This window comes from Simochromis diagramma, unplaced genomic scaffold (assembly GCF_900408965.1).
Source record: "Simochromis diagramma unplaced genomic scaffold, fSimDia1.1 OVJJ01000320.1, whole genome shotgun sequence".
Classification (NCBI taxonomy): Eukaryota; Metazoa; Chordata; class Actinopteri; order Cichliformes; family Cichlidae; genus Simochromis; species Simochromis diagramma.
The window spans coordinates 10,161,732-10,186,648 of NW_024386773.1; the positions used below are offsets into that span (position 1 = coordinate 10,161,732).

At 38.4% G+C, this 24,917-nt stretch overlaps 1 protein-coding gene across 3 annotated transcripts; it reads right to left on the bottom strand.

Moving 5' to 3' along the window:
- Window positions 1-36: 36 nt before the first annotated feature.
- On the bottom strand, window positions 37-24,917 carry eya2 (EYA transcriptional coactivator and phosphatase 2). Of its 3 annotated transcripts, XM_040007541.1 has the most exons (16): window positions 24,548-24,915; window positions 15,671-15,751; window positions 15,431-15,471; window positions 14,427-14,539; window positions 13,462-13,578; window positions 9,243-9,319; window positions 8,906-9,089; window positions 8,501-8,637; window positions 8,293-8,376; window positions 5,619-5,708; window positions 3,449-3,507; window positions 2,540-2,700; window positions 1,951-2,065; window positions 1,674-1,795; window positions 1,469-1,569; window positions 37-1,123 (listed from the first exon to the last, which is right to left on the bottom strand). In XM_040007541.1, the coding sequence occupies exons 4-16, from the start codon at window positions 14,527-14,529 to the stop codon at window positions 1,043-1,045; spliced, it is 1,431 nt and encodes a 476-aa protein (XP_039863475.1). In that variant the 5' UTR covers window positions 14,530-14,539; window positions 15,431-15,471; window positions 15,671-15,751; window positions 24,548-24,915; the 3' UTR covers window positions 37-1,042. The 3 variants fall into 3 exon arrangements, with proteins under 3 accessions (XP_039863475.1, XP_039863488.1, XP_039863483.1); XM_040007554.1 differs by lacking the exon at window positions 13,462-13,578 and having other exon boundaries at window positions 24,548-24,917; XM_040007549.1 differs by lacking the exon at window positions 15,431-15,471.

The following is a 24,917-nucleotide window of genomic DNA, read 5'->3' on the forward strand; positions in this document are numbered from 1 at the left end:
AGCAACAGTGCAAAATGAGATGAAACTGAACTCACCTTTGCCCTCAGTGTAATTAATTTATCTTTATTCATCTACTTCAACTGTCTGTCACAACAAGTTGGCAACAAAGCATTATATACAGATCATTGCTAAGCTGACAGGCAGTGTAATCGGCACATGCACAATCATACCAGTCCAACTATATTACAAACAGGTTATTAGGAACTTAATGACAGTAAAGAAAACAATATACAACCCATAATTAAAGGTAAAGATTCATTCAAGCACCAGCCTATAATACAGCATCTTCAAGCCAACTCATCAAAACATTTTGAGCAGATTTTTGGTCTTTAACTGTGATTATTGTTTTATGCAGAGCTCCCAAACTATTACCGTACTGTATTGTAAAACTGAACCAGTAAATAGCTCAGACTGTAAAGCTGAAATGCAGACTATTTAATAGCCCCTACCTTTAAGAGAATGGTATTTAACATTTATTACTAAAAATCACAATATCAGAATTCTTGCTTCTAATTTTGTCTTTACAACATTAATGGCCACGAAAAAAATGTGTTAAGTCTCAAAAGAAATATAAAGACACAGCAGAAAAAGTCATCAACAATCTGAACTTTACTCACTGTGATCGCTAAACAGGATGTAAATATCCTGAAAACGGAACAATTTATAAACTCGAGATGAATTAAAAAAAAAAAAAAAAAAAAGTAAGTAAGTTTGTTGTTTTATATGATTAATATTATCGGTATTAACCATAATTCCCTGGAGTTAGCTATGAGGCTTTGGTCCCTTATTTCACTTTGGCCTTTTATTTTGTTTCCAGCCCTTTTGTTCATATTTATGTATCACAGACACTGCAGCCTTGCTTCAGAATCCCCACAAAATCCATTGGCTTGGGTATAAAATTGTCTGCCAGAGTGCTCGCTCAATATAGCAGTACTGACTTTTAATCAGTCTCTAGGGGAATCTTCACCTGCAAGGTGCTCTCAGAAGCTCCAGAGTTTCTCATAACACAAGCATAAGAGCAGAATGTGATGGATGGCGCCCTCTAGAGGTAGTCCAGCTCCAGTGCGTGGCTCAAAGCCTCGAGATCAGCCCTACAGGACACTCTCCAGAATGGCATGTTCTTCTGATAAAACAAAAATAATGTCATATCAAACGTGTGCATAGAGTATAACATTGAAACTTAAGATAGTATCTTTTCAGAAGTTTTCAGTGTTTCTGCAGAAGAAGAGCATATGTGAAGTATTGTCCCATTTGGAGGGGTGCTATAGTACACAGATACATCTGGATAACATTATAGAAAAGCATTAGAAAAAAAAATCTAGGAAAATCTCAAAACAGCAATTTCATGAAAAAACAAACCCATACCACAGAAGCTGCAGAAATCAAGCATAGTGTAAGGTTAACTGATTTGCTGTGGCCCATTTTTCAGCCGTTAAAGTAATAAAAAAAAAAAAACAGACAGTTTTACCTTCTTGGCTACAGTCTCCTCTTCAGCTCCGTCTCCTATCACCACATAGACTGCTCTCCGACCAAACCTCTGTGAAACACGCTCAAAACAACTTTCTTTGCCTTTGAAAAGGAGAAAAATCACAGTTTAAATTATTATTACAGCCTTTTCACTTGCTTAACTGTGATATTATCTCCTTGCCTACTTTCCCTTGAGGTTTTCTCACCCGTCTTGGTGGCACTGTATATGTTCTCTATGGGGAAGGCTGAACCTAAACCATAGAGTAACACCTTGGACAGGGCTGGAATGAGCTGAGTAGTGGTCACCAACACATTCACACAATTAGGCCTGAAAGAGGGCAAGACAGGCGCTAAAGTCAACAAATATGACAAACAAATATATTTTGTCACAAACTGAGAAAAAAACTGAAAATGTCAAATTAAACAAAGCTAACATTTAATTCACTTCTAAGTGGTAATAAAACTATGGAAGCATAAACTGACCTTGAGTTGATGAGAGCCAGAGCTTTGAGTGCTTGAGTCAGCCACAGGTCAGTGAGGACTTCCATCTCTCTCCTTAACTGTAACCACTCTTCTCTCTTGGGGCTGCCCAGTAAACCTGACCATCAAGAAGAACAAAAGCTTGACAGATAATCTTGGAAACAAGTATTTTACTCTTCTTCATATCCAAACTGCATGTTTATGCCTAGAAAGAAAATAGGAACCTAATGAAAAGTGACTACTCTTTTTGAATGAACTCAAATGAAAAGGTCCTACTTTATGACTTCAAACCAATCATGTTTTGAATCTTAGATGTTAGATTTAGTTCTTTAACTCTTTACCCACTGAAGCCTGACTAGGTGTAACGCTTACAGTTAGTTTCTCTTTTGCCTTTAAGGGCACTGGTGAAAGGGTTAAGTCCTACAGTTGATAAATATTTGCATTTGTGTAGAATAATCTCATCATCTAACTTCCTGTAAGTGTTAAGTTTTTAAGTGCACGAAAACCCCGCATAAAAGAAGGAAGGAAGAATTTCTAAACTTTCACGTCACACATAGACAGCAATGTTGTATAAAATGAGACTAGAACTTACCCCCGACATTATTTTTGTATGTGTTGTAGATCTCCTTGACTCTGCGGTATCGGAAAGCTAGTTTCCTCATCCAGTCCACCCCTCCGTGGACCCCTGACCCCAGGCACAGAGATCCTGCTCCTGCTGGGCTCTGGAAGCCATCCGACCCAAAGTTATAAGTGCTGCAGAGTCACAATAAAGAAAACAGCCAGGATATAAATCATAAAGGCGTGAGCTGAATTCTTCTGAAGATCTTATTGTAACAGTTCATCATTGTTGACATTGGTACTCCAAGAATCAGTAGCTATATTCACTAACATATTTTAGGGTTGCAGGAATTTATTCAAGCAATTCAACCATTGAAAAAGAAAGCATTGCTCGAGCTTTTCATCAAATGTAGGGAAATGTGCCAGTGCAAATGAAACTGTCCGGGCCAAGAAATCCTGTAAAATTGAATGAACATTTATCACTAAAAATATTATATACATGTAGTGTGACTAGGATAAATATAAAAACATACTCAACTGAAAAGGTCCAAGTTCAATAAAATAAATATGTCAAAAATGTACTTTAATACAGACTGGTTCGCTCAAATCATTCCTAAAAGCATCTTAAAGTGTTTCAACAAGTTTATGCAATAAAACGCCAGCACTGAGGGAGACAGAGGGAATGAAAGAGATAGTTTGATGAGAAATGAAAGCACTGGATAATCCTCTGACATATTATATGACTGTGGAAGTAGGGAAAATAAAAGACATGCACATGCTTGCATGCATGAGCACACACAGATGCACACAGCCCCCGTCTCATCTTCATGCTTTTCTCTTCCTGCCCACTAAAACCCAGAGGGCAAGTCTAGTTCACAAGCCATAGCAGAACTGTCAGTTTCCCAGCTAAGCTTTGAGTACAGTAACACAGCAGAAACTTTACCTCAGGTCCTGTCCATTGTCATCTGATGCCACGTCATCAATATGGACTTGGTCACATTCCTGGGAAATGAAAAGGAGAGCAGATATATGACGAGATCCTTTTCAGAGTAAAGCCATTTACAGGCAGGTCTCTGCTCTATAGAAATGATAGCACAATGGATATGAAAAAAAAAAAAAGGGTTAAAATAAAATACAAGGAAGGAGGAAATAAGGTGTCAGGAAATGGGCCAGTAAGGCGCCACGGAAAAAAAGTCGTCAACATAGTGGTGCAATTCTAGCGCAACCACATAGTGAAGTAAAGTAAATCTGCACTTTTTTTTTTTTTTTTTTTTTTTAAATACACCTAACAATTTAACCACTGGTTAAAAAAAAAGAAATTCTCTTAAGAATCATTCATTGTCCGACAAGCACAATGGTTTGCATATTTGTCTCTGTTGGACGTTAATGCAGCCAACCAGACTGCAGGGAACAAAACCACACTGTAGCTTAACCAAGTGTCTGCAGCCAAAACACCTTCAGCAATATGCAGTTAAACAAGAAATTTGAAAACAGCTATTATGATTTGATATGTTAAATTAAATAAAAAAAAAAAAAAAAAAAAAAGGTAGGACAAGTCAGTCATCACAGACTAAGTGAAAACACACCATGCAAAGGTATCAAGCAAAAACTTGCACTCTGGTTTCTGCACACTCAGTGATATACTCTGTTTTTAAGCACGCACACGGAGTCCTAGTATGACTCCAAACTGTAACGCAACGGCCCAGTACAGACCGGCTCTCCTATCACCTTTCAGTCATCCAGACGGAGACGCTACCTCATCTCCCTTACATTGCTGCATAACTATATTCCCAGGGGCTGTAACCCACTCCCACTCAGGTGACATCCACCCATGCTGAAATGTAACTGCTGACCGTACAATGCGGGTTACCTTTGTATAATTTAATTTCAAACATCTGATTATTTAACAGGGACAAAAGCAAACTGGATCCTTCATCTGTCAGCTCTGGAAGTCCTAAAATGTCAATGTAAGTGCAGAATAAAAAAAAAAAAAATTTGCACATATGCTAAAAGTCTCAAAAAGCAAAAGTCTGAGTTAGTCTGATTTTGATTAGACTGCAATAGTTGTATCGTTAAATTGAGATAAAGAAAACTAGAACACACTGAAATCTTATTTTTTTTAAACCATTAAAATTTCAACTGGCAATGATGGACTTGATTAGTCAGACAGTAACACTGACCATTTACAATACGCGAGTCATGACAGCAGCAGTTGTAGCCACTGGTGTTGCCACAGCCATGATAAGGACAAGATAATTGCACCTTAAGACTTAACAGGCTTTGTCAGCCTGATATGGGGCACTGCTTTAGAGCTTTACTGAGCCCTGACAACAAAAGGAGGGATAAAAACTGGGTTTGCAAATGGCTTTGTTGGCTCCTTTCCCTCTTCTTGACTGTTCCTCCTCCCATTTGACTAATTTCCCCCTTGGATACTCAGACACAGACCTATAATTATAGCACAAAGTGTACTTGTTCTCTTTTTCTATGCAGCTCTTCAGGTTTTTTTTCTTTGTCAGAACAAGGTTAAGGAATTTAGGATGAAAAACACATGCATTGTTCAGTCACTAGCAGGTACTAAAATGCATTTTAATGACCAACAGGGGCTTTTATTTCTTTTTTTAAGGAGTCCTCATTTTAAGACGTTGTGTATTAACTTTGGCAGTTTTTTTTTTGATGTACTGTCAATTCCCCATGAAAGTAAATTGTTTGGGTAATGCTGTAAATGCAGCAGAGAGAATAAATACGAGATAGATATTGTGTGAAGGGATTTCTTCAATGAGTGCCACCGTGCTTTATGTAAGAAGAAAACGCAGCAAAATGTCAAACCGCTCGCTAAGCTCTTTCAGGCAAGGTTTTCTGGTTAACTGTATGCCAGCTTACATTGCTGGATAATTTTCAGTGCTACAGTTTTCCAGCTTACTGGAAAAAGTCACACAATTATTAGAATATATTGAGATCCAGTGCACTGTAAGCCAAATATGAAAATAGTACACTGGCACAATTTTCTTTGTGCAGCAAAGCACACTGCTAATTAATCAACACTGAGTCTTGGAATTTTCTTTGTGTTTCTTTTTTCAACAGTTACGGTTCATCATACAAATTTCAAACCTCACCTCCAGGTCATTGAAGAAAAGCCTTGAGTCAGCCAAGTTGAAGATCATTTCCTCCATCCACAAACCCAGAGACACTGCCTTTGAAGAGTCCTGATGCACACAGAGACAGGAAAAATTGACACATGTTGTATATGCCATTCTCGCACAAGATGGAGAGAAGAAAACTGTTAAAAGTTAGTGTGGACAGTAACAGATTATTTTCTTTTTGGCATCCTTAACTAAAACTATAAACAGATTTGGCACCATGAATAGAATGTGAATGTGAACAAAGGCTATGCTCTTTGTTAGCATGTTCATAGAAATAAAATTCTGGGCTTAAGTTGAGACTAGAAGCTTTGGTATTTAGAGAATAAATTGTTCATTTAAAGCTATTTAACATTACTGCTCTTTTCATTATGTCAATGCACACATAATAGAAGCTTTGTTCTGCTCTAAGTAAAAGGATTGACATAAACAGGTTCCAGAAGAAGGTAGGCGTGAATATTTATCTGTCAATCAAACTTTATTGCTTATCGTTATCTCTGCCATCTTCATTCTGAGCTATTTGTTTTGGCGTTCATAAATTCAGTCAACAAGTTTCCCCAACTGTTCTCTGCTGCTGCTTTTGGTCAGAAATGCAAACTAATCGAAGTCAGCAACTATTAAAAACCCTTATTTTCAGTCGTATACATGTAGACTCGTTTAACTACTGGCACCTTAAATGCAATGGATATAATAGCTGAAATGTATTCAGTCTTTCACCTTTTCCCTCAAACCTTTTACCTTCTGTTATTTTCGATCATATAGAAAGCAAAGTAAAAACCAGGTTTTGCATTACATCAAGTTCAATTTAGTTTTTTAATAAGCATTTTCCTGAATTACCACATTCAGAAAATATAAATCATAATGTGCCAGCAGTCTGGCTGACAAATCATTCACGTTGTTCAACATTTTTTAAAAAAAAAAAGAAAAAAGAAAAAGAAAGAAAAGGTGTGTACATATGAGTGGTGCATTGTTTTGATAACTCCTCTTTGGCAGCAAGACACGCAAAGCCAGGAAAGTCAGCCAAAGGTGAACATTTAATTAGTTCATTTGAAATGACAAGCAGGGCTGTGTTCTCACTCAGGTTGGTAAAATGGACTTGATGACACAAGTAGGGTAAATCACAGCAATTACAAAATACCTCCCTCCACAAAAGGGCTTTAAAAAGGTGATTAAGGACAAAGGCCAAAATAAGTTCAATAGGAGCGACGGGGAGGACACAGGTGACTGGGAGAAAATGCAGTGGGCGAGAACTAAGGAAGAGGTGAATAGAAAGGGTGAAGTGCGTGGAGTTAAAGGCTTGAGAAAGGTTTGTTTGTCCAATAATTGAAATAATTGTCTGTAATCACCCTTCTCTGAAGACTGTGGTTACTACTACATAGAAAATCAAATAAAAGCCTCTTTCTTTTAACCCCAAAGCAGAGGAATGAAGATGAAAACAGGTAGAAAAGGAAAGAACATGCAAGAAAAATTGGTTCCCAAATTTGCACCTTTGCAGGGGACTTTTGTTTGTGATATAAAAGACAGGGTTTGGGAAGAGAATTCACACTCTGGAGAATAGAGTGAGGTGCTGCATGATAAATGAGATAATGGAAGCAAGGTTTTGGGAGTAAGGGTCAGCTCCTCATGTGGACATCTATTCACCTCTGGCTCACCAAGCTAGTGAAAACAGGTTTCTTTCAACAGACCCATTAGTCTTCCTCAGAGTGGGCCCAGACTTACCTTTACTTTATAAATGCCCAAGCATTTGTTAATAATAAGAGCAAATTACATTGATCCAGTTGGAAGAGGCTTATGGTGAGAAGCAGGATGCAAACAGAGTTAATTAACTCCAGAAATGATTGTATTATTTCTCCCATAGTAGGAACAACAACAACAAAATATTTCTAGCTTCTGAACCATCTCAATATTAGTCTATTCATTTGTTTTTCCACTGTCATTCATTCAATTCTTTTACTGCATGTCTTAGTTTTGATGTCAGAATCTGTCCCGAGTTTCCCTAGATCCAACAGTGGGGTGTTTGGGTGGTGGGAGGAATCAGGAATTTCTGGCACATGAGTCACATTTCAACACATCCACACAGTCTAACTTGCTCCTTCTCTTTTCTTGGCCCTTCTGCTCTTTCTCTCTTCACCCCCTCACCGTGGCAGAAGAGAAAGAAAAAGAAACAACAGATCCCTGGCCCATCAGAAACGCTGCTCTCAAACTCCCATCAGCCTTGTGTCAACCCGCAGGGGGACCGTGAGAATTCAAAACACAGATCCCCGGCCAAAAACAAGAAATGCACCACTGTCCGCCCCTCGTCAGCTGCCTGTCTGTTATGTAAAGGTCCCGCTGGCTGTCAATCACGCGGCAGGTTGTCGGGGTAGCTAAACAGCCCTGCTGCATTATGAAAAGAAACAGGAGGGCAGAAAGGAAAAACAGCCAGCGTGTGAAAATGCTCAGGGATGAGACCCAAAGGTCACTTGTCTCAGGCAGCCAAACTGTTGACCACTAAGTTAAATAAGCACTTGATTGCTGAGAGAAAACAGGGTTACGCGTTTGTTGTTAGGATCATGTGTCCACCAGCCTTATCGCTGGCATTGGGTGTGAATATAGCTTCAGTACATACTCCTTACAGTAAATGACAACAAGAATGGTCATATCGCCATACCTTGCCAAATCGTGTGGAGAAAGTTCCCGTGAGGAGCGAATGGAAAATAATGATGGTTTCATCCAGATCCCAGATAAACACTCGCTGCAGTGAAATAACAGATATGTAATGTTAACCACATGACAGTTTGTGAGTGTGTGTGAGAGAGAAAGATAAATATTGTAGAGAAATGCTGCTAATTTCCAACAATGTGTGACCATGGGTTTACCTCAATATCAGAGTCCAAAGGTGGAGCGGGGTCACTGGCTCTTTTTCTTCCTCTTAACTTGCCATCTGAACCCCTTCGTGTTGGGACCCCCTCCTCTTTACCTGGTGTGGGGGGGCTGGGTGGTGGGTGGTACTCTCCTAAAAGACAGAAATATTTTTTTCTTACTTTTTTTTTTTTTTTTTTTTTTTAAACTGGTCACAAACAACAATTTGTATGTTCAAAGGGGCAACCACATGGTTTTCAGAATCATCAGGCAAGTAAAATTTTAAATATTCCAGTTTTTGTATTCTTTTTCTTAATGTCACAATGATTTAAAAATGACACATAGTATAATTAAAGTGATTAAATGACTCATATATTCTTTAAAAAAAAAAGCTTAGAAATAAAACAAAATACAGTTTTTACCTGTATGTGACTCTGGGCTGTGATTGGGCAACATAATTGGGTGTTCTGGGTGCTGATAGGCTAATGGAGCAGTGATCGCAGCAGGGCTAATGTTGCTACTGGTTAGGTAGGGGCTGTTGTAGTGATGTGAGTTATAATACGGCGAGTATTGACTCTGACTGTAGCTTGAATACGCTGAAAACTCCTGCCAACACAGACAAGAATATTAGTCAGTGACGTCAAACATCAGTTGATAACCGATTACAGGACTTTTAGAGTTTCCTTTTTATTTCTGCAAATAACTATATACAAAGAAACATTTTGTTCACGCGTTGCTAGTAAGAACTTAGATACTCACTTGTTGTGCAGGGTTGAAAGGGGTTGAACTTGATATTGCATGGGTGCCTTGAAAAATTCCAGATGAGATACCACTACCTAAGGAATGATGCACAGACAAGGGTTAGCTTTAAGGTATAAATCACTCATAAAGGATTAAAAAAAAAAAAAAAAAAAAGATACAATTTCAAACTGGAGGGATATTTGACTTTGCTCCATCTAGTATTGTTGAATCCGCTTCATATATAATTTCGCAAGATCCAATCTGATCTGTGATCTGAGTAGAGGAAGTACTGAGCAGTAAACTTTGACTCCTCTTTGACAGCTAAGTGCTGTAGAAGGTTAGAGTGTGATTTATTATGGACATGACAATACAGGTGGGAAAGTCTGCTGCTCCTGCTGCTCTGGGAATCTTCGCATCTAATCAAGCCAAGGCAAGAATGTCTCCCTCCGAGCGATTTTGCCCCACATTAATGCCGTCTCACCTCGCATCTTCCTGTCAGGTATGTGCACACTGTTTGTTTGTCTGATTAACTACTTCTCCTGTAATTCTATCACCTTCACCCACAGAACTGGATATATTTCTAATTTTCATTCCATCCCTTTAGTTTAACCATTATCTTGATGTAGCTTTAAAAAAAAAAAAGCAAATTAAATTACCCCCCCCCCCCCCAAAAAAAAAATAAATAAATAAAAAAATGCAATAATGCTGGCTATTAGCCAAAGAGGATCAAATGAACTTCTACTAACTGTGAAAAAAAAAAAGTATGTTGTGTGTGGTTCCTTAAAATGGGGATACTATTTCCTAACAACTTCATGTAAAACAGTTACATTTTCAGAATTTACAAAACAGACAGTTATGCATGTTATGAACCGAAGAAGATGACAGTTGACAAATTTTGCAGTCTTTGCTAAACCAGCTGAGTTTACAGTTACTACAACTGTCCTGTAAGTAAAAGAACATTTTTAAAAGCAGTTCGACCTTTTAATGTTCCCATTTTAGAGAAACTAAAAGCCGTTTCTTGTTATGCAGCTTGTTATAGATGATTGTGTCTATTGCCATCTGCATTCATATGAAAAACAGATCAAATGACATGCCTACTTTTTGTTTTATTTCCACCTGTACTGTTTATTGAATGGGTGGTTTTAAGCAATAAGTAATTCCATGGGATAGTTTGGAAGTTAATTAACGGACACTGCTAGCTTCCTAGCTTCCTATATGTAATTACCTTATGTTTACCCTCCATTGTTTCATAAGATCATAAGATGATTGTTTCATAAGATCATTGCTCCTTCTTCACCATGACACAGTGCATGACAAACAGTAGAATAATGACTCAGTGGAAGAATCACAATGAAATGGTCTCAAATAACACAACAGCCTTTAGAGTGACTAAAGGAAAAAAATAGGACGTCTCTGGAGTAAACACAAAAAGCTCCCATAGCCCCCATTTGGTTTGAGTTGTACACACAGTGTACAGTAAGTTTTTCAGAAGGCTCTTTGTGGTGTGTGTGTGTGTGTGTGTGTGTGTGTGTGTGTGTGTGTGTGTGTGTGTGTGTGTGTGTGTGTGTGTAGCTTGCGTATTGTGTGCAGTATAATGGATGACATGGAAACATTCTGAAATCCTACAAACATTTGGTTGTTGTGGCAGTTTATTACCGTTTGAAGTTTTCAGTTAATGATTTATGCATACAAATATTCAAACAACTGTATTTTGTTTGGGAACAGTGTCCTTCAAGCTTTAAGCACACTATGTTAAAAACTGTTTGTTGGTTCAAGGGTGATCTAACAAAGCAAAGTCACTAAAGGCTTTGCAGTTTCTGAGAGGTTTCATCAAAAGTATGTTTACATGAATATTTACATTCCTGTGTAATGCCTCACATCTGAATATTCTCCTAAAAGAAAGTTAAATGGAAAAAAAGATTTAACTTGTCTGTAAAGAGCTGACAAGCAATTGATCTGGAGTCAGTGGGTGAGTGGAGAAAGATAAAGCATGACATTCATATTGGATAACATTGGATTTTAAGCAGAGCACAAATTTAACTGTGTAAAAGACTAGCGATTCTTCTTCGAAGAGGAAGATTAGGGTAAATTAAAAAGCTATGGAAACAACTACTCAGTCATCAGTCAGTTAGTCCAGCTGTCCCCAACCTTTTTTGCGCCACGGACCCGTTTATGCCCGACAATATTTTCACGGACCGGCCTTTAAGGTGTCACGGATAAATACAACAAAATAAAACTAGTACCGGTACCGAAAAAAAAGAAGATTTATTCATAACGCACGTGAAAAGACCCAGGAAAACAGAGTTGACGATAAAAACGATAACAAAATAATGCTGAAAACCGATAAAAACCCTGAAAACCGTACATTTCACACCTGAGCCTCAACTCTCGCGTCCCGGTACCAAACGACTCACGGACCGGTACCGGTCCGAGGCCCGGGGGTTGGGGACGGCTGAGTTAGTCCGTTAACTAACTGAAAGGAAAAGGATCTATCACCATGACTATTTTGGCAATAGAGTAAACTATAGTTATTCACAAACAATGAACTCTGCTTATTCACAACATGACAGTTTAGTGCTCATTTTAACTGCAGCCATGAACTTAGAAATGCTTGTGACAATGCAAGTTCCCAACATTAGATGGCTTTTAACCTTGTACAAAGTCTGTGTGGTGTCTGATTTTGTTGAAGTGAGAATAACACAAGGTAATTATCCTTGCTAGTGAGTAGTCATTTGGTATCCAACCTTATAGACACTCCATCTAGTTCAGTATTAACAACATGACTGATATTAACTGTCTCCTGCTGATACATGCGAGAAATGTCAGTTCTGAACTTGTCTCAACTTGATTTCACCAAAAAAAGAAAAGAAAAAAAAAACAGAACAAAAACCAAAAAAAAAAAAAAATTCTTGGTAAACTGTGGCACTTAAAAATTATCCAATCACTGGCAGAAAGATTAAAATTAATACTTTATCAGCTTCAACCGATGCTTTACATACAATATCTTACTTCTAAAATGAAGAATAATTTTTTTTAGTACCATAACTATAATTATCATATGCACCGAATGTTCTTGTCTATTCTTACATGCTGACGAAGAAGAAGAAAGGCAGTAAGATTCAGGAAGTACTGGGTTGTTATTCTGAAAAATATTCTTGGGACCTGGGATTACTGTTGTGAAATCAACTATGTTCTCTAGCCTTAAATGTTTTTAGTTGCTAATGTTATAAAAATTCTTGAGCTAAAAAAAATCCTATATATTTAAAATGTTTACATTTTGTTAACATTTTAAAATGTTACAATTTTAAATAGACGTTCTGCTTTTCAATAGGAGTTGATTTTTAAATACATGGGACGATCACGTTAGTCAATAATCAAACTCACAAAGCCACATGGAATTTGTCAGACGTAGAATGTAAGCGGAGGAACGACTAATGTCATTAATACTATCTGAATTAATTGGTGTATTGTTATATTGTTAAGAACTCATTGGTGTAGAGTGCAAAATAACAGCATTTTAAAAGCACGTCCACTCATCGGTTTATTGCCCTAAATCGTTTCATCTTCTCTTTGTCTCTTTCATTCAGTGGAAAAAGCTCATGCTCTGTCTGCAATATTAAACCCATTCAACCCTCCGTAAAATGCCCCTTAACCTCTCCCCTCTCACACACAAGGTCAATTTCACGCTGGTTTCAAAGCCATAAAGACGCACTGAGCAAGTCATGCTTTGGGCGCCGGACGACTCAGGAATGTGTACAGCACAGACACACACACTCAATCACAAACACACACAGACATGCATGGGCATAGCGCTGAACAGACTCACGAGTTCTACATCTTAGTCAAATCATTTGACTGCCAACAAGACCCTCTGCCTAGTTTTTGTTATCTCTACAATTCATATTTTTCCTCTATCCTCTCATCTACATGTTTTTTTTGACTCCCTCTCTGGAGAAACTGACACAAGCGTTTGCATGCTGTGTTGTTGGTCTGAGTGGAGAAAGGGGGCCTGACCCCACGAAAAAGAGGAGGGGTGGGGAGACTTTTGACGCCAGGAGTCCAGACCGCAGCTAATGGAGAACAGGTGTGGCAGAGAGAGGAGAGGAGCTAGGGATGACGGCGAGTATGGATGCTCCATCCAGTAACGCAATATCAGAGATGCCATATAAAAGGTCTGTGCGTTGTTGTGTGCGGTAGCGTGTCCTTAGTTTCAGTACATACAGTGTTTCAGACTAACCATGTGTATGAGAGTAGCTGTAGAGACTTTGACTTGATGGAGTACTGCTGAAGTTGGAGTAGCCCAGTAGTCCTGTCTGTCCTGGTGAGTGACTTAGGCCATCCTCAGTTTTAATATCTAAAATAACATTAAAAAACAGAAAATTAATGTTGCATTCAGGGCAAGACTAACCAACAATGCTGGAAGTTATTTTCATTATCAATTATACCAAACACGCTATTACTAGAGTTTCGATGTTGAAATCAGAAAACGGTTTTGTCTAATTCATGGTAATCAGTTGAGATAATTAAACCTACAGAACACACTGAGGTTGACTATCAAGGTTTGACATTTGAGTGTCTAGATTGGTCCATCTCTTGAAATCCATTTTCCTGAACAGAGCCTAGATTAACCATAATGCTAAAACAAGTGACAAGTGACGTGATCAGCTTGCTATAACGCAGTGTTCTGCTGGTAAGCCTGTGGTTCTGGCCTTCCTGGATGTTAGTTTGCTACATGCCACCCACTTCGACACATGTTCACCCCTTCAAAGGCAGCAGGCTAGAACAATGCACCTCACGACCTGCAAAAACTCCACAGAAACAGCTCTACGGACGAATCAAAGACCCAAAAGTAATCATTTGGCCCCTGATCCTTCCAAATCCTAGTCAAATCAACCAATCTGCGGGATGCCTAGAACAAACTGTTCCACTCAGCCCCAAACATCACAAGACGCAGCCAGAGAGCTAGTGTATATGCCCTGACTAATCGCAGCTGTTTTGACTTGAATGAGAAAGACCCACAAAATATTGTTTTAATGCTGTGGCTTATTGGTGTAAGTAAAATGGCAATTTATCTTCGTAGCACAATGCCCTGGTTTGTTGTGTATATTACAAAATGTTTGTTCCCCTAGTGTCCACCTCAAGTCACTGTTTTAGAATGTCATTGCCTTGTATATTCATAAAACCATGTTTGTTTGTACTTACTGTAAGATGGCATGCTGTAGCCCTGTGTGTGGTGCGTGTACGATGCGTATGGTCCTGCAGGTTGGAGGGCAGGGCTGTACTGAGTCTGTCCATATGCTGCCATGACAATGATCCTGGAAAGGGAAGAAATAAAAGAGGAAACTTTTGTTAGCGAGTTTGACTTCTCTGTTTTTGTCATGTTAGAAAGGGGAAGAATGGGTGGATGCCAGGAATCTTTGATAAAATTGAAAGATATGCATTGTTTTTTTTTGTTTTGGTCTCTTTGCTTCGTCTGTTATTAAAAGCTTAAAAACTTAAACAAATCAAAATAAAAAAGTTAAATGAAAGGAAAGGTGAGCTATAGCAATTTCCGGAATCGCAAATTTAAATTTTTGTACTTTACCAGCATAGCTTAGCTTAACCCATAGATAAAAATAATCCTTATTTGTCTTAAACAGTTCAGATCCTCAGTTTATCCACGGGGCTAAAACAAGCTATTTTTTGCTCCTATTTCCTTTTAGTGTAGGTCCCTTTAAACAAGCTTTCTTTTGATTGGTTGCCTCTTGCAAACATAAGATGGCTTGGTCTTCTGTGCTCACAGCCGGAGCTGTGTGAACTGGTATTTTGAAGAGTCTGAAACCCATGTCTACAGTTCATTTGATCATACGCACGCTTTATATAATAAGGTAAAGACATCACAAAAATAGAAAGAGAAAACCACAACAATCAGATGATCCTTCATGAGCAAGCACTTGGTAACAGTGTGAAGGAAAAACTCCATTCTATCAGGACAAAACTTCAGCCAGAACCAGGCTCAAAGAGAGTTTAATAATAACTAATGATTATATACAAAGTGGTGAATAAACAAGTAGAGTGAAAAGAGGAGAGAAGGAGAAATACTCCTATGCAACATAACTATGGGAAAGTTCAGAGTCACCTGATCCAGTACTAACTACAAGCTTTATCAAAAAGTCCTTATCTTAGTTCACTTTTAATTTTAGTGGTGAATGTCATTAAAATAGTACCTGAGGATGTGTAATGTCCTTGGATTAGATAATAAGAAGCCCTGTGAAATGAAGCAAGAGTGGACACTGTTAGAAAAAACAAAACAAAACATGAGATCAGCCAAGAAAAAGACAATATCACGCAAAGGAATGGTTATAAACATATAAATACAGTTATGATAAGACGTTTATTCATTATGTAACAAACCTCTCAGTAATTTCTCAGGCAGACTGCATGCCTTTGTAGTTTGGTTCTCTTACCTGCTCCTGTAGAGAGAGAGCTTAAACCTCTTTATCCTCTCACACTGGTGTTTGTCAGGTTTCTTTCAGTCGTCAACTATCCTGTGGAAACAATAGTGAATACATACCATCAGGACATAGTCATGCAGGTTACTGACATGCTTCAAGCCCTGTTGAAGCAAAACAAGCAGAAAAAAAATATTTTATTCATGCAAACAGTTCAAAAGGTGAACAGGTTTAAAGAAAACAAAGACTCAGGGAGAGAGATTAAGCTAAATGTAGCATTGATGTGAAGGCATTGTCACAGTGACTTCAGACAGTCAAATAAGGGATCTGAAAGTCAAATGAGGAGTTACAGAAACCAGGTACAACTGTTTCTAAGGTTGTTGTTTTTTTTGCAAAGTAGCTTGCTTTAACCTTTCAGACTTACTCTCCTGCTTGACACCTGTGCCATGCAAATTGTGTGTTGCTACATAGGGAATAGTTCACAAACCAGTGGAGGTGGATAGGGTTTTCAACAGAAAGCTGTTAAACAGAATTTCTCATGTCTGTTGGCTGACATGGTGGGACAATAGAGCTGATGAGTAAACACGATGGCATGACAAAATAATGACTTGAAGAGAGGAAAAATTTTGCAAGATATTTTTCCCCTTGAGCTACAGTAGCTCTTTAATTTATTTGCTTCTCTTGGGTAAATTGAAGGTTTTTTTAGGGTCTACCTTATAATATAAAGCACCTTGAGGCGATTGTTGTTGTGATTTGTCGCTGTATAAATAAAACTGAATTGAATGCTGCAAATTAATATGAGAAATATGATAACATATTGCTTTATTGGATAGTGAAATCATTCTGAAATCACTCAATTAACCACAACCAGATCGATATGGCCTTTTTGATTTTCCTGTCAATTTACAGATAATTGGATATATCAGTGTACTGTGATATGAGAGTTGATTAGAAGATGTACAATTGATAGGTCCTACCTAATTGACAAAAGCAATAAAAATAAGAAAAAAGGATTCTGTAAAGTGGGCTGATGGTTAGACAAAATCTGCACATATAAATAAATCAAAGGAGGAAGCTTAATGAGGTCAGTCTGCCCAACAGAACTCCTACTACAATGCTGGGAAAATGTCAAAATGCTATCTGTGTTACACATATCAGATCAAAATGAAGGGAAATCTTGATTTTGGAGCGTGCAATGATACTGATTCTGTGGTAATAGTTTTGAGAGGATCCACTAAGAAATGTCTTTATAAGTTTGCTGTGAAAGTACAGTTACAGTGCATCCTACTTCTTTGTAAAGAAGTAAAACACAAACTGCCTGCCAAGTCTTATCGCCTGACATCAATGCAGACCTCTCTAAGTCTCTTATGGCTAAACAGGAAAAAAATCCTGCAGCCATATTCCCAAATGTTGCTGAAAACAATTTCTGAAGAATGAACTCTGCTAAAATGTTGATGTATGTGTGCGTATTGTCCCAGTAGCCAAGTAGGTGTCAGAGCAGTGAAGAAAAGCGTGACTAAATGCTATGGTTGCCTGTCTTTGTTCCGCACAGTCTTGTTCCTTTGTAAATATATGACTACATTTGCAATAACCTGAACATTTTATTAATATTATATGCTCTTTTTGTCTCCCCCTCCCCCTTTTTGCCTTAGGCCATTGCAATCTGGCAAAGCTGTAGCTAACTGCCTGACCTCCAACCTCACTGACAACACATTGACAGAGACAGATGACAGTGATGAATTATAAGAGAAACTAGGTTTCAGAGCAGCAGAGATATGACCGAGAAAGAAGACTGAAGTGGCAGAAGTTAAAGATTTACCGTTAGTGGCTTCACAAAATCACAGGCAAAATGCATTACTTACAAATAGCGCACTCTCAGCCACAAGGACTTACTAGATCCATTTGTAGGTCTATAGTATTGACCTTACCTTAAACATACATACATGCGAATGCAGGTTATTTCTTTTCCTTCTATTACAAACTTTTTTTTTCAAGTAAATATGTAACAACCACAGCTTAAAAGCATTAAATTGTATCTGAATTATTTTCATCTCAATTTGAAATCTAAAAATCAGGCTTTGCAGTTTAGATGTAAATCAGTAACCTTTGTTTAAGTCCTTGCAGCCTAATCTGACCCTTATCACAGGCAGACTGTGAAGCTCAGTATGATGACACTGATACTGCAGTGCAGAAGAAAAATAAGGGAAGTTCTGTTGTGCTTTGCATTTCCTAGTACTTTCCAGGGAGTAAAACAAAAAGCAACGTCTGTTCAGAGTCCTCTTGACTTTAGTTGTAACAGTCCTGTATACATACACCCACACAGACACACACATGCACGTACACGCAAACACAAAAACTGTATGAAAGCCAAGGCACTTCCTGGTTCAGGTTGAGGCCTGGGATGAGGGCGCCCAAGGCCATGGGAACTACAGGACACCGGAGGGAAGATGAGCGGCGCTCAACAGAGATGTGGAAGGCCAAGAACTGAAACCGAAGCTAAAACAAACCCAGCAATGCTACAGGGGGCCGCGAGGCCACAAGGTCTGTCTCACCAGCTTCACCTGGGTCTCAGAGTTCTGCTAGACCTCGGCTTATTTCACGGGTATCAAATTCTAGCCTTTGTGGAGTGTATTGTGCTTTAGGTTGGAATGTCATTTGGGAAAATAAAAGGAAAACATCTGTTTATGCAGATTTACCTTTTATTAAGTAAAGCCACAGATTTGACTCACACTAAGCCGACTTATACCTGTACATAATAAACTAGGTTCGGTTATTAAGGTGTTGTCATGTTCAAGAAACTGGTTTCTATGACATGTTATCACATCTGGACAAAAATCAACAAAAAACAAACAAACAAAAAAAAACTACTAGTAAAGTTTGGTATTTTAACTAGGTGACCTCACCAGATGCTGTAGCTGGTGGCAATTTCCAATGCAGGGTGTGTTCCCTATCTTATTTACATTTGTCAGGTAACCAGTGTCTGCCTAGTGTTGACAGTGTAAATATGTTTGCATATGTCTGGCTGTCTGAGTCTTGATATGACTTTATAGTAAGAGTCTGGTTACAGCCTGAGGTGACCCACGGATGGTCTGACCTTTATCATTGGTTTTCAATCATAAGTTTGAAAAGGTGATTTGGTGGTCTCTGGTCATGCCATATGGAACCCCACCTGGAGCCCTCAATTTGTACAGTCCGCATAAGTGCCTGGGGGAATTTGGGGGGCTGTTTCGCTGTTGCACACAAACCTCTCTCTCAGCTGCTGATAAAAGACATTGAACAAGGTCCCACTATTTGGATTTATGTCAATGTTTTGGGGAGGAACTTGATGCCATCTGCCAACCACTGCCCCGTTTAAACATTTTCGGCACACAACTCAGAGTTCAACAGACTACAGAAAACAGGAAAATATATGGATATTTATGTTCAGAACTTTTTTTGTATATTTAATAATAAAAAAAAAAAACCTACATCCATCCACAAGTAAAAACAAAGCCAACAGTTCCAAATCTAAATGAACACAAGATGATTTAGTACACATGTGGGAAAACACTGTTGTTTTTCCTGACATTTTCATGATGTTTTTTTTCTTTTGGTATTATGATGATAAAAAGCCCTTTCAGAGCCTGCAAACTCTGTCCAGTAATGCTGGAAAATCTTTCAGTAAACAGAGCGCAAACTTCATGCAAATCTGCAACTTTCCATCCAGGGACTGAGCCTGGTCTGGCACTTATTTTCTTTATCAATTATGTCCGTTGATTATTTTCCTAAGTAAACAATGTGCACTAAATGTTCTAAAATATGCACATCTTTGAATTGCTTGCTTTGTCTCATCATTTACATTTACATATGTCTTTTTGTCCAAGTTTCCAATTTTCAAAAGAGATAAACTGTAACATAGTGTTATTGTTTCATTGGAAGAAAACATGGATATTAAAATATTAGTAAATTATTTTAGCACCCCATTTTTATGCTCATTTTCTATATGTGATTTGCTACCGCTGACTGTTATTGCTATAACTACCTGATTAAAGCAATGGCTACTCACAAAAAACACTCCATCAGCAACGGTTTAATTGTAACACTTGGAAAAACCATACAGAAATGTTTTTGTTGACTCCATACAAAGTTTGATATTTGCTAACACTACAAAAAACAAAGTGCGCAAGATAGTTCCACGTGTTGCAGTAGAAATGGTCCTGTCAGGTATTTCGTAGTTTTCATGCAATCACTCCCTTCTTACCCCAACTTATCTACAATATTTACAATATCAACAAAAAAACCTTAACTTCCGTAACCACTTTAAGACAAAGTTTTATCTCATCTTACAAACACAAATGATTAAAATAAAGACTCTATTGATTAGCTCAGCTTTTTTCTGTCTCCTTTTTTTCTTGAGATAACAAAACAGACACAAACGAATACAATTGAATGGTGACGCTATTCAAGTATGTTCATTTAAAACTGATATAGACAGGGAACTCCTTTGAAGGAAACAGAAGTGATTCTGCAAGCGGCTTCAATTAACCTCTGGCAGCAGTGAACCTGTTGTCAACTCTGTGTACACTCTGTAACTTTACCTTCAAGACTTGGTGTTCTGTCTTTTTCACTTGACTAACTCCAACAACAGCACTGCTTGAATGTCAGCAGCCCACTCCGTCTCTTGGTAATCAAAGCTTTTTTATTCGACACTACTGCCACCTTTATCCCGATTTCTCAAACACGCGCTCTTTCCTCCGTTCTACATTTCTGCTCATTTCAGCTTGCATTTGTTTCTTTGCAAACTCGATTCCCTCCCTGTGTTCAAGGGACAACACTTATAATATGCCTTAAAATTTCCCCCTGTAATATTGCCAAACCCAAGAAGGACCACCTACGCCAAAACAAGTGCCCCGGGACAGGGGTCAGAGAGGGGGACAGCTGGCAGACCTCCCAGCAGCTTAGAGGAGTGGGTGTGGGTTGGAGAACTGGGCTGACCCCAGTCAGATGGTGGTCTGGCTCCCAGGTAAAAAAACATCTGGTCTGGTGATGGGAGGGCGGCTGTGCATGCGCTCATGAATTTAAAAGTGACACACGCCTGACTGCATGAGTGCTCCTGCCTTCTCTAATGAACTCATAGACACACACTAAAGTACACACACTCTCAGACTTGCTGCTTTATTAGTCATTAGGTTTACCCTCGATCGTCTCCCTAGCACATGATGGCAAGTGGCTGCCTTAGCCGCCAACAGCTGGCCAGACAGAACTCAGCAGTAGCTGAATCTCAGAGGTGCTACAGACAGACTGAGGTCCAATTACTTCTTTACTGGTAAATTTACTGTGCAAGTGTGTGTCTGAGAGAGACGAAGAAAGCAAGAAACAAAAATGGAGATAAGAATGCCAGAAAAAATAAGACATTATCAAATATGAATTCAAACTCAGTGACAGACTGGCAACCTCATACTGTGGCGGCTGGGATAGGCTCCAGTCCCTTGCGAGCCTGAATTGAATAAGTGGAAGAAAATAGGTGGATGGATGGGTGACTTAGACTAACAGATGGAAAAATTGTAAAAAAAAAACAACAACAAGCAAACCCCCAAAACCTTATATTATATGAGGAAAAAGTAATGCTGGAAAAAAAAAAATTCTGACACCTAAAAAAAAATATTCTACTGACAACCAAGAAATATTAAATTCTCTTTTGGAAAGTGCTCACACATTAACCCCCCGCCCCAAGAAAAAAATGGTCACAGTAGGTTTTGTTGCAATGTGTGTGGCTTCACTATTCAAGATGAGATAAGGAGATAGCCAGAAAGACAGCTGTTGTCTGCTGACAGCCCAGAGTTTATTACACATACCCAGACCTACACACACACACACATCACCACAAGGACTCGCCGGGAGCTTTCTGGGCCTTAAGGGAATTAAATATGGGGGAGAGAATGGCAGGAAAGCAGGAGGCATTAAGAAGGAGGCCTCATAACTTTGGAGTGGTTCAAGAAGTAACAGAAACACATTTTCTGCCCTGACTTTTTGCTAAACCAAACACATTGACAGTAATGTGCAGTTTTTAATAATTTAAAATTATTATCTAAATGATGTTCGACTGTCAGCTTTTATGTTGAGAGACTATAAATAAAGAAGCCTAATAAAAACATCTAATATAAAATCTAAACATTAATCCCCCTCCCCCCAAAAAACAACAACAAAAAACTTGCTGTTGAGTTTTTTTGGGACATTTAAACTTTTCCTTATTTCCTTAACATTTTACCTGATTGGTTGCAGGCTTCTTGGGTTATGAGCAAAGAATATAAACTACATTAAAAAAAAAAACACCAGTATATTTAAAATAAAAAGACAGAGCAAAAACAAGCAATCACACTGACGTACACTGGTCACATAAATGCAGCCGTTATGACTTTGACCTTGTGTGCTTGTTTGTAAGTCAGGATTAAACTGGCTGTATCACTTGACTATTGTGTCCCTGTGACTGTTAAAAAGACAGGATAAACTACTGCCTAGGAAATACTTGTGACCTTGACAAACACCAAGTGCAATATTAGACAATTTAGACAAAGACAACATGCCACTATGTGGACAAATTTGGTCTGTACGCCACACTTAATGAAGCACAACGAGAAGATGTCAAGTTGTGCGTCTAAGAGTTTGATAATAAGCTGACTAAACGGCTAAAAAAAAAAATATTTGGTTCTGCGCCAAATACAAACGCACTCATTTTAGTGCAGCAAATTAGAAAGCTTTGCAATGACACAGCGAAGTCTGGTTCTAACACTGCTGTAGCCTTAAATTCATGTCATTAAAGCTGCTTGACTCCCAGTGAGAGTGAGAGAGAGTAGAGAGAGGCTGAGGAGAAAGGGACAAACAGAAGCCATAAGACATCAAGAGCTGCACAGCTGTGAAGAAATATCATAAAATCGGTGCCGATAAAGTCAGGAAGAGCAGAGCTTCCTATGAAAATATTTATCATTCCAGAAACGTTTGGCTACAGAGGGGTTTGGAATTAATTTGTGTTTTCTTAAGAGGGGATGCCTTCAGTTCAGGATGGGGAATTCTCTACAACTCGGAACTTTTTGGGTTCCTGCTTATTCACAATTTATTAGAGCTAGTAATAAGAACCATGAAGTCTGAGGAAACAGGGAGAAGAGAAAGAGGCAGAGGGAGAAAGACTGTGAGGGGCTTGGGTCAGCTATAGAGAAGAAATCCAGAAATGGGGCCTAATGTTATTAGAAGACACACCACAGTGTTAAATCAAACATGCTCGAGCACAAACGTTGTGAATGTGGTTCGAGCCAGCATCCCTGTCGCCTCCATCAGACCCCTGGATATTTATGGAGATTGAAATAGAGGTAGCAGGAGATTCTAACGTATGGACGGTTGGGGATCTGAATTTCACACACCAACTATCTAAAGTAAGACTCCCGCTTTGGAACAGAGACAACTGACAGTAAGTGGCAGGCGAGAGATATGCCAACTAGGGCTTTATAAAATTCAGAGTGCTGGTATATAAGGAAAATATTTTCATGTCCCACTTATATTAAAAAAAGATCTCTGCAAACAAAAATGTAATTGTTTAACTTATTAAAGTTTAAATGTACATTTTTAAAAATATTTCCTAATTAATATATATATATGTTTTATCTATATATCATGGCAAAAGTCTACTAGAAATCCAAGACAATGCAATGTCAGAATTTTTTCATGTCAATACATTTACTATGTAAATGCTAAAACCAGAGGACCCCATTACTCATTACTCTTCCAACCCTGTAACCGATAGAAATGTTTAAAAAGTAATTTGAATGACTGGCAAAACAGAAGAGCGAGTTTTCTAGTCTGGAGCAATGAAGGAGTCCTTGACAAATATGAATACCAGTCTTTGAAAAACGCTAACGGGGAGGCTCCCCTAATTTACTCATTGAGGGTCATTGCGTGGCTGCTACACGGGTGTCAGTGATTTGGGTGTAATCTTCTGTACTTATAGGCCCGAGCAAAAATTAGTCCACGGACTCAAAGCTCACCAAGAAAAACAAAAGGAGCTCAATCTAAAGAGAAGGCACCTCACACACTTCTGCCCCAGTTTTTTTAATGGCTTGACAAGACACAAAATAACCGTTTTGCTGATGGTGATTTGGGGATTTTCTACTGCTGGGAATTATTTTTAAGAATTATAGTTAAATGCTTAATCAGTTAGAATGTACTATTCTCAGCCCATAGGATTTTTAAAATACCCTGAAACAAACAAACAAACAAACAAACAAACAAAACTAACCAGTTTTGCTTGTATATGGCGCGGAATTTTTCCGCTTTAGAAAACATTTGTCCCTACACAAACAGGAATGGTGCCAAGTACTGTTTGTATCACGGCTTTGAAGATCCCTATAATTATGCATTACATTTGGGCTATGTCTTATTTTTAAAAATCAAATTATAAATCAATATATAAAAACAAACATTTTAACAATACCAATAATACCGTCATTATATTACCCTAATTGTGTAATCATAATAATAATAATAATTATAATTTTAAAATAGCCAAACGAGGAAAAAAAAATATATAACAGTGTAGCTGAAATATTATGCCGTAAATTTACTTTAGTATACACTTTTCACTGGTACGGTTTGAAAAAAGGGGGGGGGAAAAAGAAAAACTCTCTTAACGGGACAAATTATGCTTTCTGTAATATTTATCTCAAAAGCTCTCAGTCAGACTTGGAAGTATCAGGAAATACATAAAAATTCGCAGCGAAACAGATGAGCATCAAACTCTGCGGATTGTTTGGTTTAAATCAGTAAATCCATGAAGTGATATATGTAATGATATGATGCCTTATTGTATAAATAAATAAATAAATAAATAAATAAAAGACAGAAAACAAGGTATATCAAACTTACCATAATTCAGAATAAGGCATATGCAGGAAAAATCCGATTACCGATCAGAGCCTCTCCATGCCCAGGAGAGAGCCCGCAGGTCTTTCCCCCCAAGTGTCCCAGGAAATCAGTGACAACACGCTCCTGTTGACTCGGAGCTCCTGAGATGAGGAGGAAGAAAAAGCGGACGCTTTAAATCGAGGGTCTCTAGGTGACAGCTTTCTGTAGACACTGACTCGCATCGATCTCTCTTCTCGCACTCTGCAGCTTCAGGAGCGTGTTTGCTTTCCCGGCGGTGGGGAAGCGGTGTTAAGTAAATGAGCGAAGATTCCTGGTTCCTCCTCCTCCTACTACTACCGAAGAAGTGCGTGCGCGCTGCACACAGCCTGAA

What these genes read in the sequence shown, in the direction of transcription:
- eya2 (XM_040007549.1), bottom strand. Translation starts at nt 14,529, where the DNA reads ATGGCAGCATATGGACAGACTCAGTACAGCCCTGCCCTCCAACCTGCA. An exon ending in GACAATGGACAGGACCTGAG is followed by an intron (nt 2,701 to 3,448) that starts GTAAAGTTTCTG and finishes GTGACTCTGCAG; the next exon opens with CACTTATAACTTTGGGTCGG. An exon ending in AGGAGACTGTAGCCAAGAAG is followed by an intron (nt 1,124 to 1,468) that starts GTAAAACTGTCT and finishes TTGTTTTATCAG; the next exon opens with AAGAACATGCCATTCTGGAG.